Source organism: Aquila chrysaetos, chromosome 12, assembly GCF_900496995.4.
Source record: "Aquila chrysaetos chrysaetos chromosome 12, bAquChr1.4, whole genome shotgun sequence".
Classification (NCBI taxonomy): Eukaryota; Metazoa; Chordata; class Aves; order Accipitriformes; family Accipitridae; genus Aquila; species Aquila chrysaetos.
This window is the reverse complement of record NC_044015.1, coordinates 43,177,841-43,203,615: the sequence shown is the minus strand read 5'-3', so window position 1 is coordinate 43,203,615 and position 25,775 is coordinate 43,177,841. Positions and strand designations below refer to the sequence as shown.

Here is a 25,775-nt window from a genome sequence, read left to right as displayed (position 1 = left end):
ATATAGACCTCTTAATCGAAGACCGCACTGTAGTGCAAGCGCGTGCGGCTGGATGTTTCTCTCTGGAGGTTGCTCTAGCGAAGCTGGTTCTCCCGTTAAAACACGATCTGCTGAGAAAAATGGCCTCGTGGGCAGCTTACGAAAAACGGGCGCTGAGACCAGGGCCGCGGGAAGCCGAGCCGCCCGCCCCCGGCTGCTCCCCTCGGGCCCGGCCGCTGTCGCCGCCCGGGCCGGCCCATCCCCGCGCCCGGCACCGGCGGCTTCCTCAGCGCCGTGCCATGCCCGGCCGTGCCCGGGGGCGGCGGCGACCGGCGACCCGCCACCCCTACCCCGCGCTGCCCGCCCCGCCGCTAAGGCCGCGCTCTCGGGGGTGCAGGCGGGACGATCGTGTCCCTCGAGGCTCTTCGCACGGCTGGCGGGTGGGGGGGGGGCAGCGGGGCGGCGCGGACCCGGCGGCGGAGCGGGCCCCGCCGGCCGCCCCCGCGGGTCTCCCGGGGGCCCATCCCGGGCGGCCCCGCCGCGGGTCCCGCCGCGTCCCCGCCTCTCTTCCCCGCTCTGCGGGGTGCGGGCCCCCCGCGGGTGCTGCCGGCCCTTATCTCATCTCGCCATCTCACCTCCCCGCTCGCCGCCGGGTCTCTCCGCGCTCCCGGGGGAGCTCGGGGCGAGGCAGGGAGGAGGGCCGGCGGCTCCGGCTCTCCGCGGTCTGCTCCTCCGTGTGACCGCGGGGCCCCGCCGTCGCCTCAGTCGCCAGCAGCTGTCTGGCAGGAGGGACGGCTCGGAGGGGAGAACCTGACAGCCACCGCGGGACAAAGTTCGCTTCCAGGCAAGCTCCCCTCTCTTGTCTCGGCCACCTTCGTACACGTACTTTGGCATTTGCACACCTGCCGGTGTCCAGAGGTTTCCCATCTGTAGACGGCAGCGTCCAGGGCTGTGGAAGACAGGCAGGGAAATCAAGGCAGCACTCTCGGGCTTGCTCTTTGTGAGTTTGTGCATCCCCGCTGGCTCCAGCCACTGGTAAAAGCCGCGGGGTTTGGACTAGCCCTGAATTCTTGGTGCTCGAGAAGTAAACGAACCCAGCCTCTTACCAATGACTTGTTTTCCAAATCAGTGCAATGCACTTTTCTTGGGCCAGGCTGTCTGCCTCCGGTTTGCGGGTCCAGGGTCTTCCAAAGCTGCACACATGTGGCTTTTGTTCATGGCTGTTCCAGCGTGGAGCTCTGTGTTGCTTAATTGTGAATGACCAGATCAGTCGAAGGGAAAGGTTTCTATTTCCTAATTGGATTCCTGAGCCAGCAATTCCCCCACCAACGTCCAGAACTTGATGAAATTTGCAGTTTTGGGTTGTTTGTCGGGTTTTTCTTTGGTTGTGTTTTGTTTTTTTTTTTTTTCCCCTACAGGAAAAAACAAATGGGGGCAGGGGCGGGGAGGCAGAGGGCAAGAAGGGAGTGATTGGGGTGCAGCCCTGCATCTTTTTAGAGCACTGACCCTTGCACTGCGGGAGGAAGTGCGGGGAGTAATTTCGACACCCCAGGGTGTAACTGCAATAATTTTGCTTCATTTACTCAGATCTGCTTATTTTACCTCTTGGTCCCTGCACTATGAACAGACTATGTGGATGAAACATGTGTGTGTTCGAATTAAGCGTTGCAACTATGCGCTCCTGAAATCGCGGTAAACACTTTATCTAGAAGTTGACTTTTTAAGCGTCTGTGCTAAGTGTGTCACGCTGTCACTCAGTTAGGGAAAGTGCTGGGGACAGAGGAAATTAAAGCAGCGATCAAATTATGTAAAAGAGCGTTTTGGCCTTAACGTACTGGAGGGCAAAACCAAAATGGAAACCATCGCGGGTTCTTTATAAACCCCCAGCTACAAAGCTCGCTGCGTGGTTTCAGCCGTCAGGATGTCCTGGTCTCTGCGAGCATGGTAACTCCCTGCCGAAGGGCCTGAACGGTTCCCCTGAGCTATCATATCTGCCCGCTTAATTCCTTTCACTTCTGTTTACGCGACGAATAAACACTACTCTGGCAGGAGACCCGGGCCGTCAAATGGAAACGCGTGTGCCGGGGGGAGGAGGGGGCCCGCCGGAGCCGCAGCAGCTCGACAGATTTTCAGCTCCTTCGGCCGCCGCCGATGAGGACAGGGAGGACAGGGACCCTTTCCTCCCCGCGGGCTGCGGGGGGAGCGGGGGGTACCGCAGGAACCCCCGCCCTGGACGGGCTTTAGCGAAGCACCCGAGGGGCTGCGGCAGCAGGAGGGGTCCCCCGGGGGAACGATCTCCGCCCCCGCCCCCCCCGCAGGCTGCCCAGCTGCTCCGACCCGCACTCCGCCGGCTCCGCAAGGACGCAGCGAGGCCCCGGCGGGAGGTCTGCTCCGGGACCCCGGGCAGGTGCCGTGCAAGCCCCGAGCCCTCCCGGCTCCCCCCCCCCCCCCGCGGAGCCCGTTTCGTGGTGCCCCACTCCTGCCGGGGCCGGAGTCCCGCCCCGCTGGGGGCGCGGTCAGCGCCTCCGCGGGTCTGCGCGCATCCTCCGCGGTCCGCCGGGCACCGTGAGCCGACCCGGGCACCGCGCTGTGCCCCCCCGCCCCGCCCCGCCCCGTCCCGTCCCCGGGTCCCGCGCTGCTTCCCTCCCGGCGTCCCGCTCCCCCCACCGCGCCCGGTGCCGCACGCCTGGGAGGGCAGCGCGGGGCTCCGCGGCAGCGCTCCCCCCGCACCCCTTGGGGCTGCCGGCCACCCCGCGGGCTCGCTGGGGCGGGAGGAGGGAGAGAGGCCGGCCCCGCTCCGGCCGCCGGGGGAGCGGCGCGGGACGGAGGGAGGCGGCTGGGACGGGACCGAGCGGCCGCCCGAGCGAGAGCCGGCGGCGGGCCGGGCGGGCAGCCGCGGGGCTGCGGGCGGTTGCGGGCAGGGCCGCCCGGCGGGGCCTCGCCCACCTTTCCGGCAGGCGGGAGCCTCGTCCTTCGCCTGCCCGGGAACAACCCCGCCGAGAGGAGGGGGCTGGAGCGGGCAGGGGGTCCGGGGGCAGACGCAAACTACAGGCAGCGGACGGGGCCAGCACCGCGGGCCAGCGGGATCTCCTTGCAGGAGCTGACTTGCCGAGTGCGGAGCTGCCTTTGTCTTCCGCAGGACCCTCTCCTGCACTTGAGTCATGCCTCTGAATGCCAAGCGCAGCCCCGCCTGGGGCAGGCGTGGGAAGTCGCCTCTTTTGATGAACGAACGCTCCCCTCCCCCACAGCAGAGCGAATGCTTTTCAGAGGAAAAACCCACATTCGCTACCTTGGGATCAAATCCCGCCTCTTTCCAATGTCCAAGGCCACGCTCTGGTGAGCAGGGTGCGTGATGCCGTCCTCGGTCCTGTCTGCCCGTACAGATGCGGAGCACTGAGCACACCGCGGCCTTTGAAATGTGCTTGCCTTTGCTTGAAACATATTCCGGGATTTCTAAGGGGCTGGATTTCAGTTTTGCAGAGCCCAGCTGCAGACATGTTCGGGGGAACTTCTCCTCAAGTAGTGCTTAGCTTGGTGAAAATCCGGACTCGAGGAGGTGTACTAACTGCCTGGGGCACTTCAATACCTCTGCCTCCCTAACCACTGGTCACTGTTGAAAATTTTGGCTGTTGCACAGAGGTATGAATGACGTTGGTCGCTGTACGATTAAGGTAGTGACGCTGCCCAGAGCACGTTGCAGTGAGTACCTCATTGCACACTCAGTGGCGGGACTTTCTTTTGGAGTACCAGTATGAAGGACTGTTCTTTGCGATGTGAATTAAAGGGCAGGCTCACTCTATTTCAAGATGCAAGCTTTCAAAGCCTTCCCCAGCTAATTTATGACTTTGCATGTTGATACAATGTTCAGCAAGTGTATTAAAATAAAAATGTCTGTCAAAAACCGAGCACATTTGGGACTACCTAGCAGAGATGTTTTGTTTACCAAGTGGACAAGTTGGGAAGGGAGCTCATGAAAAAAGGTGATTCATTCATGCCAGGTCTGAAAACCACAGCCAGCCTCCAGAAACAAGATCCCGGTTTGCTACCCACAGGTTACAATTGCCAAAATGTTTGCATGTGTCTACAAGTAGGCAATCAAGATTTACAATTGTGTGACTGGTGTGTACAAAGTGCTACTGTAATTCTCTGAAATAAAATACATTTCTTTTGAAAGTGCAGAGGCTGCAGGTGTTCAGCGTAGTGTTTTAAGTAGAAATAAGGAATCTTATTCTTCTTTGTGTCTATCATTTTTACACTGATATGGCTACAGTAACTCTTGACTGACACAGAACTAAGCAGGGAATTTTTACCTGGTGCTGGAGTGATGTTGCTCTAGAGGAGAATGAAGTGCCTGGACAGTGTGTGCTTCTGCCCAGATATCTACTTTCATTGAGTTTAGCGCTTGAAAGCAGTCCAGTGCTTGTGGGCAGGGGACAAGATAGGGGAAATGTCATGTAAGTTTAACATAACTCACTTCGTCCACCTCCTTGTTCCGAGAAGTTTCTGAGATTAACTAATCTGTTCACACACGAAAGCACACTGGTCAGGATTTAAAATGCATCTTTGATCTGTGAACACATCGTGGCTTTAGGAAAAAGCTTTGTGCTGTGGTACCTTGGCTGTAACTGTTGGGGATATGGATCCAGTCCTATTCCTTCTATGGTCAGCAGCACCCCTGGCTGTTGTGCCTCTGCTTTTGAAGGGCAGCAAGGAAGTGTTTCACTGAGCATATATTAAAAAAAAAAAAAAAAAGAAAAAGAAAAAAAAAGAAAAGAAAAAAGTAACAGATGAGATGATTGATTACTTAAGCAGCACGCTAAAGAGCTAAAATTTACTGGTTGCACATACAGGAGTAGTCTTGTTCACCTCACTGCTCTACACAAACCTGCTTGTCCCCTTTGTGGGTCCCAAGAGACATCGTACTCTCTATATGGTACTCTCAATACTCCTTGTACTCCACAACAAAAGTCTGACAGAAGATGAATTTTTTTACTGGTGATCTAATCATAATCGTCTGTTCATTGCTTCAGCTTGGGATTGCAAGAAGAGAGTGACAGAGGGAATCACTGGAGATTTTAAAGGCAACTGTTTGTTTTAATCTGTGCAAACAAACACTCAAAAATGAGTCAGCTCTGGCTGGTTACCTGGAAAAAGCTTTACATAAAGTAGCGCTTTACCGTCTGATGTTTTGCTGTTCCTTAGTACCATCTGAATGTCGAGGCTTGAGCAGGAGAAAAATTATTTACTTAACTCTCAGGGAGAGAGAGTCTAATGGGATGAAGGAAAACTTAGAATTCAATGGAGCACTGACTTGCCATCAGGGTTATACAGACTGTAATATTGACTCTATTCTACTGCTGTGTTATAAATACCCAAACATTTAGGTCATCAGCAACCAGCCCCTGATGGCATCGAGAGGCAGGTTTACAAAATGAAGAATCCAATGGGCCCATGCTCGGTGGGCCATGCCAGAGGGCCACAAAACTGCAGACTTCATATTGCCTTGCTCCTAAGCACTGAAAGGCTCCCAGCATGTCGAGCCCAGTCAGGCTGGAGTCCATGATTTTGGCAAGCGGAATGATGACTCCCTGAATGCCTGCCTGCCTTGTGCCTGCTACAGCGGTAGCTGTGCTGTCATCAGGGTCTGTTTGTTTTTTGCCTTCTAGATGGCTACAAGCAGAGTGGGAGACATGGCCCCTCTCCATCTTGTTTTACTGTTTATACTCGGCAGCGATTTTTGCTGTTGTCCTAGTTTCAGCTGGGATAGAGTTAACTGTCTTCCTAGTAGCTGGTACGGTGCTATGTTTTGAGTTCAGTATGTGAAGAATGTTGATAACACTGATGTTTTCAGTTGTTGCTAGTAGTGTTTAGACTAATGTCAAGGATTTTTCAGCTTCTCATGCCCAGCCAGCGAGAAACCTGGAGGGGCACAAGAAGTTGGCACAGGACAGAGCCAGGGCACCTGATGCAAACTGGCCAACAGGGTATTCCATACCATGGGACGTCCCATCTAGTATAGGAACTGGGAAGTGGGGGTGAGGAATCGCCGCTCGGGGACTAGCGGGGTGCCGGTCGGCGGGTGGTGAGCAATTGCACTGCGCATCATTTGTACATTCCAATCCTTTCATTATTGCTGGTGTAATTTTATTAGTGTTATCATTATCATTATTCGTTTCTTCTTTTCTGTTCTATTAAACTGTTCTTATCTCAACCCGTGGGTTTTGCTTCTTTTTCCCGATTTTCTCCCCCATCCCACTGGGTGGGGGGAGAGTGAGTGAGCGGCTGCATGGTGCTTAGTTGCTGGCTGCGGTTAAACCACGACAGCTGTGTTTCCACATCTACTTTGCACTGTTAACTTGGGAACCTGTGTTTTCTTGTAAGACAAAATCACAGAGAGTTCAGAAATGGAAATTACATTTATCCTGTCTTCACTGCATTCTATTTGGTATATCTTCAGTTCATGCCAGTGTTTTGGGGGGATTTTCATTCTGGGGGCTGATCATGCCCCACCTTCTCACGGAGGAACAGGCCAGGCCATACGATGCTGCTTTATGTCTGAATGTTGGTGTTAAATGAGGTATGCAGGATCCCATAGCAAGTAGCTCAGACAGCTAAATCTCTGCAGAGGGACAAGAGGAGAACATATGGATTCTATTCAGTGCTAGAAGCTATGAATGTGCTATTCAGCTATGGTGTGTATGACTAGATGATATATATAAGAAGAATGGAGTCTGACCAGACAGCTATTACATCTAAAGACCAAAGAAGGTGTTGTTACAATGAAGGACTCCTTCACATAACAAATCAATAGTGAAAGTAGGTTTAGAATGTTGATTGGTGCAGCAGATACATGAAATGGTCAAATGTGCAGTGCCCGTCTAACCACAAGTAAGTCTTCTGGAACAGGCACTAGCTAGGACTCATCCCTGCAGTAAGATGGTGACTGGTCTGGTCTACGACAACACTTCTTGAGCGAACACGGAGTTCACGCTTGCCAAACTGACAGACAAGGTACTTTCCTTGCTGCCTCTGTATAGTTAAGAGCTCTCCCTGCAATGTTTCTTCATTTATGCTGTCATTGGCCATCTGAAGAATTTGAGGTTAACGTTAGCTGCATCTCTGGTGCATCCCAGTGGAGCAACATTTGCTCTCTGGTGCTCAGGTATCAGGCTGGCTGAAGATCAGCAGCTATGTGGCAGATCCCCTTTCTTGGACTTCTCATGTGCACTGCATGCAGCTGCAGGCTCCAGCTCTTGTCAGGCTCCAGGAGCAGCCCTGCAGTGTGGGCTCACGTGTCCTTGCTCAGGGTGAGAGGTTTGTCCATCCATGCAGGGGGAGAAGTCTGGGCACCACTTGGAGAAAAGTGAGGTGTGGGGAGAGACCCGTGAACCGCATCAAGGTGGTGGGAGAGCAGCTGGACCATCCAGCAAATCCTCTGCTTCATGCTACATTTCTTTTCTGCTTTGTGGCAGGGTTATGACTTCTAGGCCAGGCCTTACCCTGTGACTCTGGCAATAGGCATAGGTGGGACTTGTGTACATCACTGGGCAGGTAGCTGCAGTGTCCTCTGTGTGTGCAGAGGTGGGCTAATTTTGAAGACCTAGCAAGGATTAATAACCCTCTGACCTCTAGTTGTCACATGCACATGATATGGTGTGTGATGGGAAGAACTATGCCAAGGCTCAGCCATCCCGTGCTGTCATGTCATCGGCAGCTCAGGCGTGACCGTTGCAGTGGGGATGTGCATACCTCTCCTGCATGGCCGCTCACGCTGCACTCTTGTCCTGCCCACAGAGCTGCTGTGCCGTCTGGTACGGCGGCAAGCTCCCACCCTTCACCAGTAGGCACCCCTCACTGCAGTACTGTACTCAACAGCAGAAACCCAGCCCTGCTGCACTGCTACTGCTCCGCACATAGCAGTACTCATATTTGTCTTTTGCTGGTGCCTCCTGAGTGTTTTGAGACACTCCTCAAATGGGGTCTGTGGGCCACATGTCTGATTGTTACCTGGGTACACGCAATGCCTTAGCTAGAGAAGTAAGTCTGTGTTCTGTGTGGGTGCTTAAAAATGAACAAAGCAGGCTACTGTGGAGTGAGGTGCCCTGCAGAAGTGTCAGTACCAAACAAGAGGGAGATGACAGCACAGGTTGACAAAGCACTTCTATCTTTTTTTTAAACAAGTATCAGACCTCCCTCATCCTTAGGCTAATGTCTTTCTGTATATTGTACATTGTGGTTAAAGTTTCTTGCACTAATTATTCCAAATAGCAGATCCTGCATAATCATCTGTGTACAGTCCCGGTATTGCTGAGCAAGTTCCTAACCAGAAATCCTGAGAAGCAGTGAAAGTATTTACCTGGGAATCAGTGTGTGCTCTACGCCTCTCTCAGCTCACACCAAATAAAAAGCTTTGGTTTGTTTTGTTTTTATCTAGATGTAGCAATTCATCATGGGGTTTTAAAGAGAGGACTTAAAATGACTTAATTGTGTTTTGTGTACTTCTTATTTAACACTGCAAGCAAAATAAATCAGAATGGGAGTAATTCATTTTAATTTGTTGTTGTTACTAATTATATGATTAAGACCTCAAATACAATAACATTTTTATTCAAGTAGGAAAAAATACGTTTTAAAATAGGTATGTAAGAGAAATAGAATTTATTCTCAGGATCAGTCTTAAGAAATAATGTTACATATATTCCTGGATCCTGCTTTTTCTGCAGTTCATATCACTAAAGAAGTTCTGCTCAGTGCAACAGGAGCATCCCTTCTTTCTAGCTCTGCTATCTTTAGGGGTTTGTAGAGATGCTATGGTAAGTAGATTGTTTTTACTATAAATGAAAATTAGAACCATGTGTGTTTTCACCAGTTTGATTTGGCAAATGGACTTGTTTTTATCCATTGTGTGTGAGCACCAGTTGCATTTTGATAATAAGAATAGTTAACGTAGGGCAGCCTGCTCTGCAAGTGCATCTTCATGGTTTCACTGACTACGACATCTCTCATTTTGTCACAGGGGATGAGGCAGGTAATTTCTTCTGCCTCATTTTCAGAGAGGAGTTATACACTGACAACAGAAAGTTCATAATTTTGAAGACCAGTTGAGATCAGATGCTCCCACAATGTGTATTCATTAGGATTTTTTTTAGTCTTTAGCAAGGTACACATTAAGATGTGCAAGGAGGCTCTACTGAGCTTGGTCCAGTGGAGAGAAGAGCTCTCATCTCTTCCAGGATTATCTCAAGCACCATCCTCCTACACTGAGAGACCATGGGCCGTAGTGCAGGATTTGTCTGTTCACGACCCTCTTTCTATTGTTTTAGATGTGTGGTAATATCCAGGCAAAAGCACAAGGTCATGGATCTGATGCAAAGTGCTTTAAAGACCATGGTCAGGAAAGAAGAAGGAAACAGAATTAGACCAGCTCAGTGATCAGAAGCGATGCTTTAAATATGTTCTGGCCTACATACGTAGGCTTCCTTCCATTTAAATTCCCAAATCAAAACAGTTATTTTAGGGAAGCATTGGAAGAGTAATGGATCCAGTTAAGGGGCATAATATCTTCCTCTGAAAATGGGATGCTGGAGGAAGGGGTTATTTTAAGGTTATATGCATACAGTTCGCAATACTAATAAACAGTCCCAGGGATAGATTATGTAAATACACATGCATCTAGGAGTAGATTTCATCGTCAGTTTTTCACTGTCTGTTCAGTGCTCTGCCCTGCAATCTGAAACCATGGATTCCAGCAGCAGTGTCTCTGTGCCTCATGTAAGAGTTCAACAATCTACAATGTGCATCTGAAAAAAAATAATTTAGACCCCCGCCAGCATCACATAAGGCTTACCATGCTCAGGGGGAAGACAATGAATCTATTGACTTCGATGAGGACAGGCCTGGGCCCACTGCCATCAGCACAGGACATTATCTAACCGAACAGGTCCCTGTGTAAATAGCTTGCAGTGCCTCCAACGGTGGTTTCTGCCGTCTTGGTCACTTGCTCATATGTGGGTATTCGGTGATGGGAGGTTTAGCACAATATCCAGTTCCGGAGTTTTGAATGGAAAATGTGCTCTAATACCCAAGAGGCGTCACGGTCTGATTGTCAGAGGTGCTCTGCACTGTCCTGCCCGTGTGCTGGCGAGTCCATCACTTCTGCCTGCAGGGAGCCGTGCTGGGGGGCCGCTCCTCACCGCCGGCACTGGGGCCGGCTGGGAGAGCTTCTGGAGGCAGCTGGAGCCGAGGGTGCCAGCTCTCGTGGTGGGGCATGAGTACCATGTGCTTGCATGCTGGTTTTTCCTGGGCTACTTGTGTGTGTAAGGCAGCAGTGAGCCAGAGTGTGGCCCGCAGTCCAGCTCTTTCCATGGAGAGAAATGGGGTGTATAATACTGCAGTATAGATCTATATACATGCTGCTGTCACAGTGTGTCTACATACCTGTTTTGCAGAGAAATGATGCCTCTTCTACTTGGCTAGGCAGAACTTAGCCTCTGGGATATTTTGAGGCTTTTTTACTTACTCTGTGCACAGCAGACCAGTTTTGATTTAAACCATCCCTCCCAGATTGGAGTCACAGTGATTCAATTCACTGCATTTTCAGATAGTTCATACTCCTCTTAATTTTATCTTTCATTTCTAAGAAAGGCCACCTTAGACAAATGGTTTTGTTCATATAATGTGTTACTTACACTTTTGGATGCAAAAGCTACTTGTGTATTTATTGATGACAAGTGTAGAAGTTCTGTGTTTAAAAATCAAATTGCAGCACTGTTGATGTAACAATCCTGTGATCCTTACTCTGTCAAAGTGCCCGCTGCTTTCAGTCTGAATAATGACCACAAGATTGGTCTTCTCTCTGCAGATTTTAAGTTTCTCATGGAAGTATGCATGTACACAGATGAAATACATATGTTTGTCTGCAAAGGAATGGTTATGCTGACATTTTAGATATGCTGAGTGAAAGAATATAATCCATAAATATGGGTAAATGCTTCAAAGTGCAGCAGTGCAGGTATAGGATTTTTAATTTTGTAGTCAAGTTTATGATTTCAGCCTTTCGTTCTGGAACAGAATTTTTTTTTCCTTCTATGTTTCCTGTGATCTCAAATTCTAAAAAAAAAAGAGAAGTGAACAGTCTGACTAACAAAATCAAAACACTTCATTGATATGTTGATCATATATTATACATTTTATTGGACAACATTAGTTTTAAAACCTGAAAAAAATACGTAGAAATGTAATGTTTTGTTTTACTGGAAATGCTTTCTCTTCATCTTTATTTTAAAACTAACGTTCCTGAAAAGTGACATATTTTTCCCTAACTGTTTCGCTTCTGCAAGCTGGTGTTTTCTGAGGTACATATGTCCATCAGAAATTTTCTGACTGGTGCTGGTATAAAGTCATAATTGGTTTTTGTTTCGAGATGAGGCCCAATTTCTTTAACCAGTTAGTTGAATTTTGCCTGTGTCAAGTTCCATGCGTGAATTTCTCTAAACATGGGTGGGATCCAGCTGTGTTGTGGAGGAAGGGGTGGGATGGCTTTGCTGATGCAGGAGAGGAGCTGTGGCCAAGATGCTGTCCCCAGTAAATCGCTGCCTCGGCAGAAGGCCAGGTCAGATCTGTGTGCCAGCCAGGCTACTACCACCCGCACTGTCAAAGTGGAGACATGCACTTAAAAAAATTTATCTTATATTTTCAAGTTAACTGCTTCTGGAAGGATTAGCAGATTAAATGCCAGTCATCCTAGTGTTATCTAATTTCAGCTGTTGTACCGTCAAAATATTTTCCTATAAAATACCAGGGATCAGGCTGCATTGCTTCTGAAATCAAGGGCATTTCTCTATCGAGTTGAGCAGGCTAATCTTTGCTGCTGTGCTATGGGCTCAGAAGAGGAGGAACTTGCACATTTTCTCCAAATCTGTTACCAGTGTGCAGAAAAGCAACTGCAGCAGCAGCAGCCTAGAAGTCAGAGAGCACGTGTGGGACAAATTGTTGAACACTGTTCAGTGCGCGGTTTATCAGGGTCGAAGCAGTTGGTGGTGGCAGGGCTGGCAGGGCTGGCAATGCCACCGGTGCCTGGGGGGACACAGGCTGCTCATCCGATGGCCACCCCCATGTCATGGTGCCCCTTCCTGCCCGTGCCACAAGGGGCTTGCTCCAGACCTGCAGATGCATGAAGGAGGGGAGAGCTGGGCGCTAAATCTCTATATGCCTCAGCTGCCTTGCATGGATGAGAGTGTTTATTTTTGGCAAATGATGCCACCCTTTGGTGAAGAGCTGTTGAGGACTATTCCACCACTGCCCATAGAGTACTTGGAAAGCCTCAACTTCAAGGCATTATTGGTCTTGATCCAAAGCCAATGGAAATATCTGCATGACATTTAACGGCCTCTGGAACAAGCACTTACGGAAATGTAATGTCTTATTTATTGGCTTGCTTGAAACAAGAGCGCCAACAAAGGAAAATTGTTTAAATGCCTCCAAATTACTGGCTCTTGAATCTGCCACCTCCTTTTGGTTTTGTTTTATTTTTTGGAGGGGGGGATGCTTTCTGGAAGGACGGATGAGTTTTGACTCGAAAGTGAGAAGTCAGGCTTTAAGAACTAACATATACCAAAGAAGGAAGCCCTGAGAGCTTTCAATCTGTGTGCCATGAGAGATGCTCCCCCACTCAGACAAACTCAGCCTACGGTCCTCCTTCCTGCAGAAAGAGCCCCTCACCGTGTTCCCCTCAGACCTTAATGAGTTTAGTCTGCAGGATTTCCTCTTCCGGTGACATTATCAGAAGAAATTACCCTGTACCATTACCTGTGGCCAATGAAGGTTGACAGGCCTCCCCCTGCTCTCCTCTTCTGGACTGCACGCGACTCCCCGAGACAGGAAAGTATAGTCTGGACTTGACCCTTTGAAGTTGCCCTTACCTCCACCCACCAGCTCACTGCAATTTCAGCGCTGTGGTCCCCTGTCCCCTGCGCTTGGAGGCTGCGGATGCTGCCTGGTTATTATGGCTGGGTGCCACGGGTGCACATGGGGGGGCCCGCTCCATGGGAGCCTGTGGGGGGGAGCCCCCAGGGGGTCCCCAGATCCCTTCTGCCCAGCCCTGGGTGGCCGGGGCTGGCCTGTGGCCCACTGAGGAGGGGTGTGGGTGCGCAGACTGAGAAGGCTGAACGGATGCAGTGCCATTATTTCTCAGGTGATGCTTAACTTCAAAGATATTTAAAGAAAGAAAAACATGTCGGAAAAGGTTCTCACGGTCATTTCCACTGATTTCCTGCTCACCAGCTTAGCACCCAAACCTGGCTGAGGGGGGCCCTGGCGTTTGTCCTTCTGCCGCCCATCACCACCGCACTCCCCTTGATGGTCCTGGCCTGGACCCCGAGCGCTGGGCAGAGCTGGGCACAGTGGGGTGCATGGTGTGAGGACATCTCTGTCCCCCCTTGCTCTTGTGCAGCACATGCCTGGGGAACGCGCCACAGCTCGGCGGCACGGCTGGGTCCGGGAGCTGGCCCGGGTCCCTGGTGTCTGCCCTGGGTCCCTGGTATCTGCTCCGGGTCCCTGGCATCTGCCCCGGGTCCCTGGTGTCTGCCCCATGGGTTGGTGGATTGCGGGGATCCAGTTCCCTGTGGCCCCTGTGCTTGAACCCCCTCATCCTGAGCATCCTGTCCGATGGAGAGGAGCTGCCTTATGGCAGGCTTGTGAGACTAACCCAGGCTTCTGTCCTTTTTGAAAGAAAAAGGGTGTATGGGATTGTTCATTAAACACTCAAATCTAACTCTTCCAAGAATGACTACACATGACCTCACTCATGTATTTTTTACACCAGGCAGAGCAGTGCTCCTCTGGCTGTAAAACACTCTGGGCTTTGCTGCTCTGGGATGCAGCAGCATCCTGCTGGTCCTTCTGCGTCCAGGCAGAGGGGTCCAGCAGCACGAGCAATGGGGAGAGATGGGAATTTGCTGCCCACAGACCGGTTCATCATGTGTGCAGCCTGGATAACCCCAGCGCTGCTCAGTCCTGTAGCACCTTGGAGTCAGACAAGCCTAAATGCGTACTAGCTTGTTTGGTGGCAACAAATTGTCCTAACCATACCCTGTGAATGCTGAATTAAGTCCTTGGTGAATGAGGGTTGAAATTAGAAGCAGCTAAGTAAGCCTGATACATGCTGTGTATTTTGTGTTTGTATACGTAACTGTTCAATATCTTATAAACTTTCCCACAAAATCAAACAACACCCCTCTTAAGGGAGTGGTTTTCCAGCAATTATGAAAAACAAGTTGTGTGGCATCTGGGTACACAGAACTATAGCCAAACACCACTTTGTTATTGGGTCTTTTCCTCTCCTTCTGATTTTACTTTTAAACATTCATTGCATGGCTGTATCGTTCATCTTGAAAATTTTGGAAGAGTATACCTCAGGAGTGTTTTCTCTGTTTAGGACTCTGCTGGCTTCACTTTATATCTTTTGGTTATGTCCACAGCCAGGCATTGTTTAGCCTACATTATGTGACTCAGAATGGTTTTAGTTTACATCCACTTTATCATTCTGTATCTCCTATAGAATTACTGTACACAGAAATTCAGACCTCTGTCTGTACAACTAGATGAGGAAATGTAACTCTATGCATGACCTCCAAGGGCACTGTAAATGCCACAGCCTTGATTAAAAATGTCTCCCTAGCAAAAAATGGGGAAACCTTTTTGCAAGATGGAGTGTCTTAATTCTTGTCTGATAATTTTGGGTAACAACGTGATGTCCTGTGGCACATCAGCCCTGGGAGGGTGAAACAAGGTTGAGGAAAATGTTCGTATATCATGCCTTGTGGCTTCAATGCTGCGTTCACAGAGACTGCAGGGAGGACTCCCAGGAAAAAGGCAGCATTGTCTTGCTTGGAGGGTACCCAGGAGAAACGTCTGTCTCCCTGATCGTAACTTCATCCCACTTTCACCCTCTAGGGGGGATACGCTCTGCAGAGAAGGATTTACCATGGTTATTAGCAGCAGTGTTAGCAGCAGTTAAGTTCTGGTATTGCTTTCTTCTCTGGCCCCAAATGCTGGATGGCTGGGAAACGTTCTGTGGCTGTGTTGGAAAAGCACCACCCTCTCCAAGCCCCATCTGCAGGGAGGTGACTTGGCACAGCTCCCTAGCTTTAACGTGGATCAGGGAGGTTACAAGGGGGATTACTGCTTCTTGTGGAGCATTTCTCTCCATGGCCGCTGTCTCTCTAGGGGAACAAAGGGCCTTTCCTGCTCCCAGGTGAGGCAGCAAGTATTAAATCCTGACTGGGGGACCTGCTATGGATTTGCATTGCTATCGCTGCTTCTGATTCTACAGCTTTTCTGGGGCTTCATTAACCCAGTTACTTGATTCACAGCTTGGAGAATTAGCATAGTTTTCTGTAACTGGGAGGCCTTCATCTGAAGCTTGATCTTGGTGTAATTCTCAGTCAGTTCGGTAATTTTATTGGGCCTCAAAGTATTCTGTGGCTGGAGGAAATGCTCTATGTAAAACTCACAGCTTCATCTGGTAGTGATTTGTCATTTACCATGTTTTGGGCTTGCTGCCAGCTCAGCTGTTGCCAAATGAAAGGAAGACAAGGGAATAAAATTATTATCAGGAAAAGGCTTAGAAATGTTGCAAATGAAATAAACGAAGAATAGCTTAAAACTAAGACAAGGATATATATAATCAATCACAGAAATCATGGGGGCAGGCAGCAAGGGAGTTCAAGTTTCCCCTAGACTAGAGTCCTTTTCACACTGAGAACATTTCAGTGTTATCCTTCAAATATACGAGATCAAGTGGACCACCAAGACAAAATTTCCTGTGAACCTGTAAAACCATACTTACCTCTATTTTGTGTATCTTTATATGGGGTATCTATTATTCATGGTTAAAAAGCCTGTTATTATTACAGATTTACTCTGGTGGGAGCTAAAGGTCAGGGAGGTACATACGCAAACAGGCAAAAAGGGCAGTCTCTGACCCAGAGGACACAACTGCAGTCCTGCTTGGAAGGACATGCTGTCCCTGAAAGGGCTGTTTCGCAGGGCTCCAGTATCACCACAGACTGTCTGGCAACTGCTGGTGGATTTACCATCACAAGACCCAGCAGCCGGGGGACAGTCTGTCTGTGCCACTGCAAGCTGGGCCCCGGGATGCCTTCTCCTGGCCACGGATCTGCAAGGCTGGACTGCTGGCCCCTGGCCCTCTCCCCGCATTCAGCAGTTACTGCTCTGTTGTCATCAAGCTGGTGCTGTGTGGGAGGTACCTGGTAGTTTCAGAAGTGGTGTGTGTGGGCCTGGGAATGGACTGGTGTCCCTCACCTACTGAATAGGTGGAAGAATATTTTCAAATGGACTGCCTAAATCCAGAACCACTTTGAAAAAGAGTCTTGAGTTTCAGTTAATGGAAGTTTTGGTTTGAAGGACTGAGCACTACAGGTGAAAAATTTGTATTCCATACACCAGCTTTCAATGATCATATTTAGTTTGTGTGAGGAGTTGTTTCTTCACACTTCCACTACTGGGTTTTGGTTTAATACGCACATTTAGGCAGAAGTTGTGACTTCATGTTGTGAAAAAAGAAAAGGCCAAAAGATAAGGGTGATTCAACAAATACTTTATCCAAATATCAGGCACTTCTAGGGCTTCTAAATTGTTTTGTAGACAGTTCCACAGCTCTGTCAGCAGCCAGCTGTGAAGGGAATTTCCCACAACTTTCAATATGCTCCTAATTTAATAATTTTTCTTCTCAGCTATGTGAGGTAAGTCAGTAAAATTTAATAGAGGCAGAAACAGAGATGTAGGGAGATTAATGACTTGCCTAAGGTCCTACAGGTTCAGGGTCTGCTAGCACAGTGCTACCCCAGCAGCACATCCTGCTGTGAGTGCACACAGGTAGTGTGGTATGAGGATGCTCTCTCATTAGCTCGGGACAATCACGCTGAACTCTGGCTAGGCAAGAAAGGGGTGGCACTGTGTGGAAGAGAGCATGCCAAGCACCGGGTCAGGAAGGCAGAGGGACAGCCAGGGAGACATTCTTTCAGTTGCTCATCTGGGTTGGGTCGGGGGGGACAGGCATGCTGGGGCAGAAGCAGCTCCCGTTTATTCACCCTGGTGCAGTAGTCAGAGGTGAGCAACGAGGTCTGGGCCCACAGCAAGAGCAGCAGCACTGTAATCCTGCTGCGTGGTACCTGACATGCAGATGTGGGCTTCTTACAGGCTTTTTACCTTTTGGTAGAAAGAAGTTGAACAAAGCAGCAGCTATTCTGGTAAACTTTCACTTCTCCAGGCTCCAACTCTGCTTATGATGTCCCAGTTTTCTCAGTCCAGATATCCTCTCTACTAATGAACTGCAAGGACTGCATTTGCTCTTCTTTATCCATTGTCCTTACCATGGTTATCCTTCCCATGGCTACTACTGCTACTTTCATCCCTTACTCTCCTTCCAAATCCACTCTTCCTCTTCCTGCCTTTAATTTTTCTCCTGCTTTGAGATGCATATTGCCTTAGCTACTTTTCCCCTGCTGTGCTAAATTGGTCCTTGAGGAAGGCAATGCCTTCCATCATCACATATCGTTGCTGATTTTCCCTTACAGAAACGAATGGCTGCTGTCGAGGGGGTCCTGGCCTTGATGATAGGCGGCTTGATGTCTGTTATGGTTGTAGTCTTCAAATACATGAGCAAGAGAAATTTTCTTGTCTTGTGGTCTTTTTATTCTTTCTTGAAGGTGCACTGGTACACTGAGAATAAGGAACTTAAATTGAGCTGGCAGTGGCTTCTTTGTGATATCAGCATGCTGGAATACAGTTCTGTCTTATGCAGAGGGCAGAATACTGTTGCTCTTGGTGTGAGATGCACCCCTACCCCACCAGCTGTTCTCCCCACCCAAAGCCTTAGCTGATGTTGAATACTTGTGTGCTTTTAATGGTGGTGAGCAAGTGAGGCTATATCTTTTTCATATAACTAAAGAAGCTATTAAATAGTAAGCTTAATGGAGGACTAAGATCAAGGAAATGTTAAGTTTTATTCCAACCTTTGAGACCGACTTCCTTGGTAGTACTGTGTACAGTGCTATGTACAAACCTAACTTAGGAAGTGTTAATGTGAACTGAAACCTGTAGGGACAGCATACACTCAAAGAAATGTCTGTTTATTGTGCTTGAACTTTTAGTTAGTGAACGACAGGATCCATTTAGAAAAGGAGATGGGGAAAGGAAGACTGCTGAGATGCTAAATAGTCATAGGAAGGCAATGATAATTTAGAAATGGATTTGTATTCCATATCTGTAGAGCAGTGACATATATGCTTTTTGATATTTAGGAAATGTGAATTTCTTTTCCATGCTGTGCCCTAATAAAAGTGTGGATCCAGCTTTCCTAACCATGAAAATATAGATGGTGACCACACTGAAAACTCTTCTTTTTCATATTTTGGTCACCTGTTATCCTATTTCCAATCATTTGAGGTCATTTGCATTAAGTGAAGTCTGGAAATGTGATACACTTATGGCAGCTGTTTGAGCAATTTGGAAGATCTGTGGAGTTCAGTCGTTGAAATGAATCGTAGTATGTCTGGGTGCATTATCTGAGGCTGTGTAAGAAGCAAAGAAATTAATATGGTTCAGCCCGGTTTGTTCTACATAGACATCCATCGTGATTGCTGTGGTTTAATCTCAGTAGGCAGCCAAGCCCCACCCAGCCGCTCAGTCACTCCCCCGCAGTGGGATAGGGGAGAGAATCGGAAGGGTAAAAGTGCAAAAACTTGTGGGTTGAGATAAGGTCAGTTTAATAGGTAAAGCAAAAGCTGTGCATGCAAGCAAAGCAAAACAAGGAATTCATTCATCGCTTTCCATCGGCAGGCAGGTGTTCAGCCATCTCCAGGACAGCAGGGCTTCATCATGCGTAGCGGTGACATGGGAAGATGAACACCATCACTCCAATCGTCCCCCTCTTCCTCCTCCTTCACCCCAGCTGTTATTGCTGAGCACAACACCATATGGTGTGGGATATCCCGTGGGTCAGTTGGGGTCAGCTGTCCTGGCTGTGTCCCCTCCCAACTTCTTGTGCACCCCCAGCCTGCTCGCTGGTGGGTTGGGGTGAGAAGCAGAAAAGGCCTTGACGCTGTGCAAACACTGCTCAGCAATAGCTAAAACATGGGCGTGTTGCCAACACTGTTTTGGTCACAAATCCAAAACATAGCCCCATACCAGCTACTGTGAAGAAAGTTAACTCTAGCCCATCCAAAACCAGTACAATGATGCATCAAGGTCAAAGTTAAAAAGAACAGTCAATGGGAAGTCAAGATGGCAGAAGGAAAAAGGTGTGCAGTGATCTCATCCAAAAATACCAGTTGCACCTTGCTGAGAGACTGAAGTGTTCTCCATTGGACCTCACTGGTTCCCTCAAATAGGGTCTGGCTGGTTAGCAGCTAATACGCAATAGCTAATGAGAAGGTGCACTTGCCTCTTTTTTTGTTTGTTACTGACATTTTGCGTAAATGTAGGCTACAGAGGTTCACATAGTAGCTTTGTCAGAAAGATTAAGAAGTGAAGGTAAATGATGTGGGGACTGGCTAGTCTTCATCTGCTGCCATCCTTGGAGACATTCAAATCTGATCTACTTTCAAAGTGTCCCTGCTTTGAGTAAAGTTTGCTAGATCGCCTTCTAAGGTTTCTTCCAACCAAAATTATTTTATGACTTGCGATAAGAGAAATTTAGAAAAAAGTTTGACTTATTCATTTACCCTGTCTAGGTATTTCTTCAGCATATCCTTGCTTACTACTGCATTTCTGTGAGAATACCCCATTTTGATTAACTGCCTGGAAAGATTTCTGATTATTTAATGATATGCTTGTGACTAATTCATGCTCCCTCCAGATGAGTGAGTCAAAATCCAGCTAGCCGGCTATGAGTTACGCACCCAATCTGAAAATTCATTTTCACTTGTTTGCTTAATCTGAACTACAGGATTTATCTAATATTTTTGTCTTCTCAAAAACAATGAGAATGCCATTTCTAAGATTTCATAGTAGAATAATGGTAATGTGCTTTGGAAACAGGAAAAACAGAAAGAAAATATTTACATTTCTAAACAAAATATCTATCCAAGCAGGTAATCGCTCTGAGAAAGACAGAGGGAATGTCCCGAGGCTGACAGCAGCCCATGAAGTCATGCGAGCAGTAAGAACGTCAGGGAAGTGTAACAACTGTGTGTCTATCTCCAAACTGAAAGAATATAGCATGTTTTTCACTGCACTCTAAGTAGTTAATAGAGTAAGTGCAAATTAAATGGGCTTCCGGGAAGACTTTCTAGGCACATCAGAGTTTTTTCACACTAACAAACAATCTTATTACTATTTTCACAGAATCGTAGGGTAGCTGTGGTTAGGAGAGGCCTCTGGAGATTGCCTAGTGCAACCCCACTGCCTAAGCAGCGTCAGCTACACCAGGCTGAGTTTGGAGTATCTCCACAGACAGAGAGCCCACAGCCTCTCTGGGCAACATCTGCCAGTGTTTGACCACCCTTGCAGTGAGGAAGTGTTTCCTTATGCTCTGATGGAGCTTCCTGTGTTTCCGTTTGTGCCCATTGCCTCTTCTCCTGTCAGTGGGCTGCCTCTTCTTCCTCCCCTCCCATCAGGTATTTACACACCTGGGTAAGACCCCCCCCGAGCCCTCTCTTCTCTAGACTCTCTCAAACTCTCCTTGTTTTCTAGCCTAGGAAACCAGTTCCCCAATGCAGAAGCAGCAACAAACTGTTTCCTATAAGATGACTTCCAACTCTTGCCTCAGATCTGCCAACCTCCTTGAAGCTGGGTTTGTGAACACCGGGGGGTTTCTCAGAGGGCCCAGTGTGCCCAGCAGGCCATGCCCACTGCCTGCAGCTTTCCTGGCCAACTGACCTCAGGGCCGCAGATCAGGGGCTGGGGGCTCTGGGCACAGCCCTGGCAGGAGCGAGCGGCTGGGTGGGTCTCCGCTTTGAGGGTGTTTCTGGACAGAGCTCCCTGCCAAGCTCCCGCCTGGGCTGGCTTCTCCACTGCTGCCAGCCAGGAGAATTACCCAGTTCACCCGCCTTGGATGTATTCAGGGCACGCGAGGTCAGAGTCTTACCTCAGGTTTCTGAGTTCTACCTGAAAGTTTGATAGTCATGGGTAAGCTGTTCCAGACTGAAACTGAGGATGTGATCCAGTTGGTTTTCTAGTGTAGTGAGCTGGGAGGGGAGAGGGCTGAGATCAATCAGTACATGGAGCGTCCGTGGGCATATGGACATTCTCTTTATGTATAAAACCAGTTGCGAATTAAAACTCATTAGAAAAAAGAAGAGCCACAAAAATGAGACTCTTTCTGATGACAGGATCAACTTCTATTAAACTACCCGCAGTTTATAGAGTTTGCTGCCTTAAGAGGCAAAAAGCAATCTTGATTTAAAACAAACAAATAAATCTCCCTTTTTTCCTGTTTGCTTATGCCACTATTCCCACTATGTAATCTGAGCATAAAGGAAAGCATGCTGCTAAACTTTCTGAAGCCTTCATTTAGCATCTGCATGAAGAACTTTAAAAGAAATAATACAAACAAGTTGAATGTATATAAGGAGTCTTGGAAGATTACATCACAGATAAGGAAAATGCTTAGGATTTTCTTTTTGTATGTGTAATGCCTTTGCAACCTACTCGCAACATTATTCCCTGCATGAGGGCCCCCTAATTATTTCATCATGCAGCAGGAAATTCTGGTAGGTCATATATAAACAGCCTGAGGCAGAGACCTCTTCATCAGATAGAGCGTGACATCTGACATCTGTGCAGCCTGCCGTTCGCATGCCACAATTAGCCAGGCAGCCCAAACACTAACTAATGCAGGAGCAACTGGGAGCATGGGGCTAGCTGGTGGTGGCAAAGGTATCCCCTAATCCAAACCCAAAACTTCTGCATCCCTTCCCTTTCCCGATGGCCATGTCCCACCCCTCGCCTGGCAGAGCCCACAGCAGGCTTGGCCATGGTGTGGTACCAGCCTGTCCAGGGTGGTGGGATACTGACCCTGCTCTGCACAGAGGTTCTCCCTGAGGATCGGGCGATGCATGTACCCCTTTGTCCACGTGTGCTTCTTGGGCAGAGCCCAGCCCCAGGGCGGCTGTGCCATGGCCAGGCTGGTGTGCCGAGCCCAGCAGAGGAACATCACGGTCACTACTTCGGCTGGGGCTCAGTCCGGCGCCACGCTCAGAGCACCTCCTGGCACCCGTGCACCCTTAGCAAAGGTTCCAGCTCCCAGTGCTGCCGGCTGAGAGCTTGAGATGCTGCGGTGAGGAACGGCTGGAAGTAGGAGACAGCTAAAAATCAGGTGACTGTGGCGGGTTAGGGCTCTGCATCAGACGTGATCCATGACTGCTTATTTTTTCTTCTCATTGTACTTATTTTTATGGTTCCTCAACAAAAAGGCAGATTATTTTTCCTTAAATAAATAATGGTTAGTGGTGTTTCCTTGGTATAGAAAATGGCTTCTTAGGGAAATTGTTGCAAGTAGCAGCCTGGGGAGGAGTTTGAGAAGCATAGGGAAAGCACGTGCCAGCAGTCACCACTCTGCCCTTCGGTAGTTCTTACCTGAAATTGCCTGCATCTCCACATCCCCCTTCCCGTGCCAGCTTGCCCAGGCCATGCTGTATGTCCAGGAGAACTGCAGCAGCATTGCTAGCTCTGACACTTGGTTAGTTCATCTATCTTTCTTGGATGAAAGTAACAGGCTGCATGAAAAACAAAGGAAAATTCTCTGAAGGAACGTTTTAGGGAAACAGCAGTTCCCTAGTGTGACATGTATTTTTCCCTCCAGTGTATATTTCCACTGTCTTCAAATATACAACTCTATTTCATTATTATTGTTATTGTTCAGACTGTTGGATTCTGGTTTTGTATGTCTTGGCTGTTTTGAATCAAAGAACGTTTTTTTTACATATTTTTTGACTTCAGCTTTAACCTTAAGCCCAGTCGTAGAAAAATCTATGTTCAGCAGTTTTCTGCACTCTGTCCAAGTCTATTTACAGAGGAAAATGTTCTTTCCATTACTGCATTTAAGGACATGATAAATTCCACACAAGTTTTAAGAAATTGAGGATAGCAACAGTATTTGAAGACAGACTTTTAGTGTTAATACTAGACTACTGAGGCTTAAGCTCTGCTGAATCTCTCACTACAAAATCTTCTTCAGACAAACAATTCATAATCAGTCTTTTGTGAAATTTCAGTCATTAAGTAATGGTAAGGATTTCCTGAAAAGTCAACATTTTTTTTTCCCTTGGGTAAGTGACTGAATCAGGTTAAGTTTGTTTGCTGAAATCAGCTATTTTAAATCAGCTATTTTAAAATGAAAATGTGTCACTGACTGAAATAGCTTCCTATTTTCTTCTGCTGTTTTCTGATGTACTTTTTACATTAGTTACATTTGTAATCAGATAATTCCTCATTAACCCTGTTTTCTAACCTACCATTCCTTTATTGCATCATCATAAACTTCAGTATGCACGCATTCACTTTCAATTTGAAGACCGTAACATAGAACATTCTTTGCACTTAGTGGAGGTTTAAAATTTAATCTCTGAAGTGGACTTTCTACAACCTCCATCTACATCTTTAAGACTCTCGGATAATCCTGACTTTGTGTACCTGTGCTTATTCCTGACTTCGGGGATACTCCATATCATCCCTTTGTTTCAGGGTTAATAAAATGAAATGTCTACCGTAAGACTTTCAGCATTTCTGGCAAATGAAAATACTGTTTAAAACTGCCCTTGTCCTTATGGGTGATTTTAACTTCCCAGACGTTGACTGGGAACATCATACAGTGGACACAAACAGGTCCAGGAAATTCCTGAAGCACGTTGAGATAACTTCTTGGTGCAGGTACTAACGGAGCCGACTAGGAAAGGTGCCCTCCTAGGTCTGTTGTTTGTAAACAGAGAGGGACTCGTGGGCCAAGTGGTGACTGGTGGCTGTCTTGGTCACAGTGACCATGAAGCAGTTTTGTTTCAAATCGTTGGTGACAGGAGAAAAACGGCCAGCAAAACTTTGGCCCTGGACATGGGAAGAGCAGACTTGGGGCTGCTGAAGGAGCCAGTTAGTAAGGTCCCCTGGGAATCTGCTTTTGAAGGTATTGGAGTCCATGGATGCTGGTCACTTTTTAAAAGCCATCTCATAAAAGCGCAGGAGCAGGCAGTTCTGAAGTGTGGGAAGTCAAGCAAGTGGAGAGATCTGGATAGGCTAGAGTGCTGGGCAATCACCAACCATATGAAATTTAACAAGAGCAAGCTGGATTCTGCACCTGGGATGGGGTAATCATGGTTATACGTACAAATTTTCTGTTTGACGGATGAGAGGCTGGCGAGCAGTCCCGTGGAAAGAGATCTGGGGGGTTGTGTTGATGGCAAGTTGAATAGGAGTCAACAGTGTTCCCTGGCAGCCAAAAGGGCCAGCCATGTCCTGGGGTGCATCAAACACAGCATAGCGAGCTGGTCGAGGGAGGTGCTTGTCCCACTCTACAGCGCACTGGTGTGGCCCCACCTCGAGTACTGTGTGCAGTTTTGGGCACCTGAATAGAAGAAGGACATCAAACTATTAGAATGTGTCCAGAGGAGGGTGACGAAGATGGGGAAAGGTCTCGAGGGCAAGATTTAGGAGGAGCGGCTGAGGTCACTTGGCTTGTTCAGCCTGCAGAAGAGAAGGCTGAGGGGGGACCTCATTGCAGTCTACAGCTTCCCTAAGGGGGGCAGCGGAGGGGGAAGTGCTGATCTCCTCTCTCTGGTGACCAGCAGTAGGACACGAGGAAATGGAATGAAGCTGCATCAGGGGAAGTTCAGACTGGACATAAGGAAAAGGTTCTTCACTGAGAGGATGGTCAGTCCCTGGAACAGGCTCCCCAGGGATGTGATCACAAAACCTGTCACAGTTCAGGGAGCATCTGGATGATGCCCTTAGTCATATGGTTTAGTTTCAGGTAGTCCTGTGAGGAGCAGGGAGTTGGACTTGATGATCCTTATGGATCCCTTCCAACTCAAGATCTATGATTCTATGAATCTATGACTTGTTTTACACAACTTTTAAGGTGAAACTGATCTACTTAGAGCTTCCTCTGCTCTAATTTGCAGCCTAGGACCTAGACATTTAGCTAGAAGCAAGTAATTTTTATTTTTCATTAATCCATAAACAAGAACAGTACCCCATGAAGTTCAGGCTAATATTACCAAAGGCACATGATAGTGCATTGCCAAAGTCCAAAGCATTCAGTTTATTGTTGTCTTGAAAATTACCAAGTAAATAGATTATTTTCACCTTCAGTTATTACTGAAGCATTAGTGGCCATGGAGTGGGGGAAAAGCCCCTCTCAATGAAGTTTTTAATCACTCTTCAATGCAAAGAGGACCTAGTGTGCTATTCACAATGCAAAAGCTCATTTCCCCACCAAGATTCATCTATTGGAAGACAATACTATTAGATTCACTGTAATCTACACTACTGTATACAGAACACTCCTGTAGCTTCAGCAGTCACCTTGTCATTTTCTGTGTTTTAAAAATTTTCACAAACATTTGTAAGTTTTATTTTTAGAAGCTACACTAGAGTTATTCTTATGATTCCCCTCTGTTTTGCACTGTTGTGCATCTGACAAGTTGTGATAGGGAATTGGGGAGCTGCTGCATAAACTCCCCTAAGCCTTGTAGCAATTATTGCTGATCCTTGTAAAATGACTCCTTAACTCCTGCCAGGAAGAGCAAAATGGCTTCTTGATTTGTGGGTGCAATGTTACCCTT

At 47.9% G+C, this 25,775-nt stretch overlaps 1 protein-coding gene and 1 long non-coding RNA gene across 2 annotated transcripts; both read left to right on the top strand.

Annotated features, from left to right (window-relative positions):
• Positions 1-2,045: 2,045 nt before the first annotated feature.
• LOC115349646 (collagen alpha-1(I) chain-like) lies at positions 2,046-3,083 on the top strand. Its single transcript, XM_030034185.1, has one exon. It carries the CDS (start codon positions 2,046-2,048, stop codon positions 3,081-3,083), a length of 1,038 nt encoding a protein of 345 aa, XP_029890045.1.
• Positions 3,084-14,075: 10,992 nt separating this feature from the next.
• LOC121233728 lies at positions 14,076-24,808 on the top strand. The gene is made up of 3 exons (XR_005933780.1): positions 14,076-14,086; positions 14,855-14,858; positions 24,568-24,808. It is a non-coding gene; the product is annotated as an uncharacterized LOC121233728 (long non-coding RNA).
• Positions 24,809-25,775: the final 967 nt, after the last annotated feature.

Excerpts from the sequence above, each read along its gene's own strand:
- LOC115349646 (XM_030034185.1), top strand. The coding sequence starts at position 2,046 with ATGGAAACGCGTGTGCCGGGGGGAGGAGGGGGCCCGCCGGAGCCGCAG.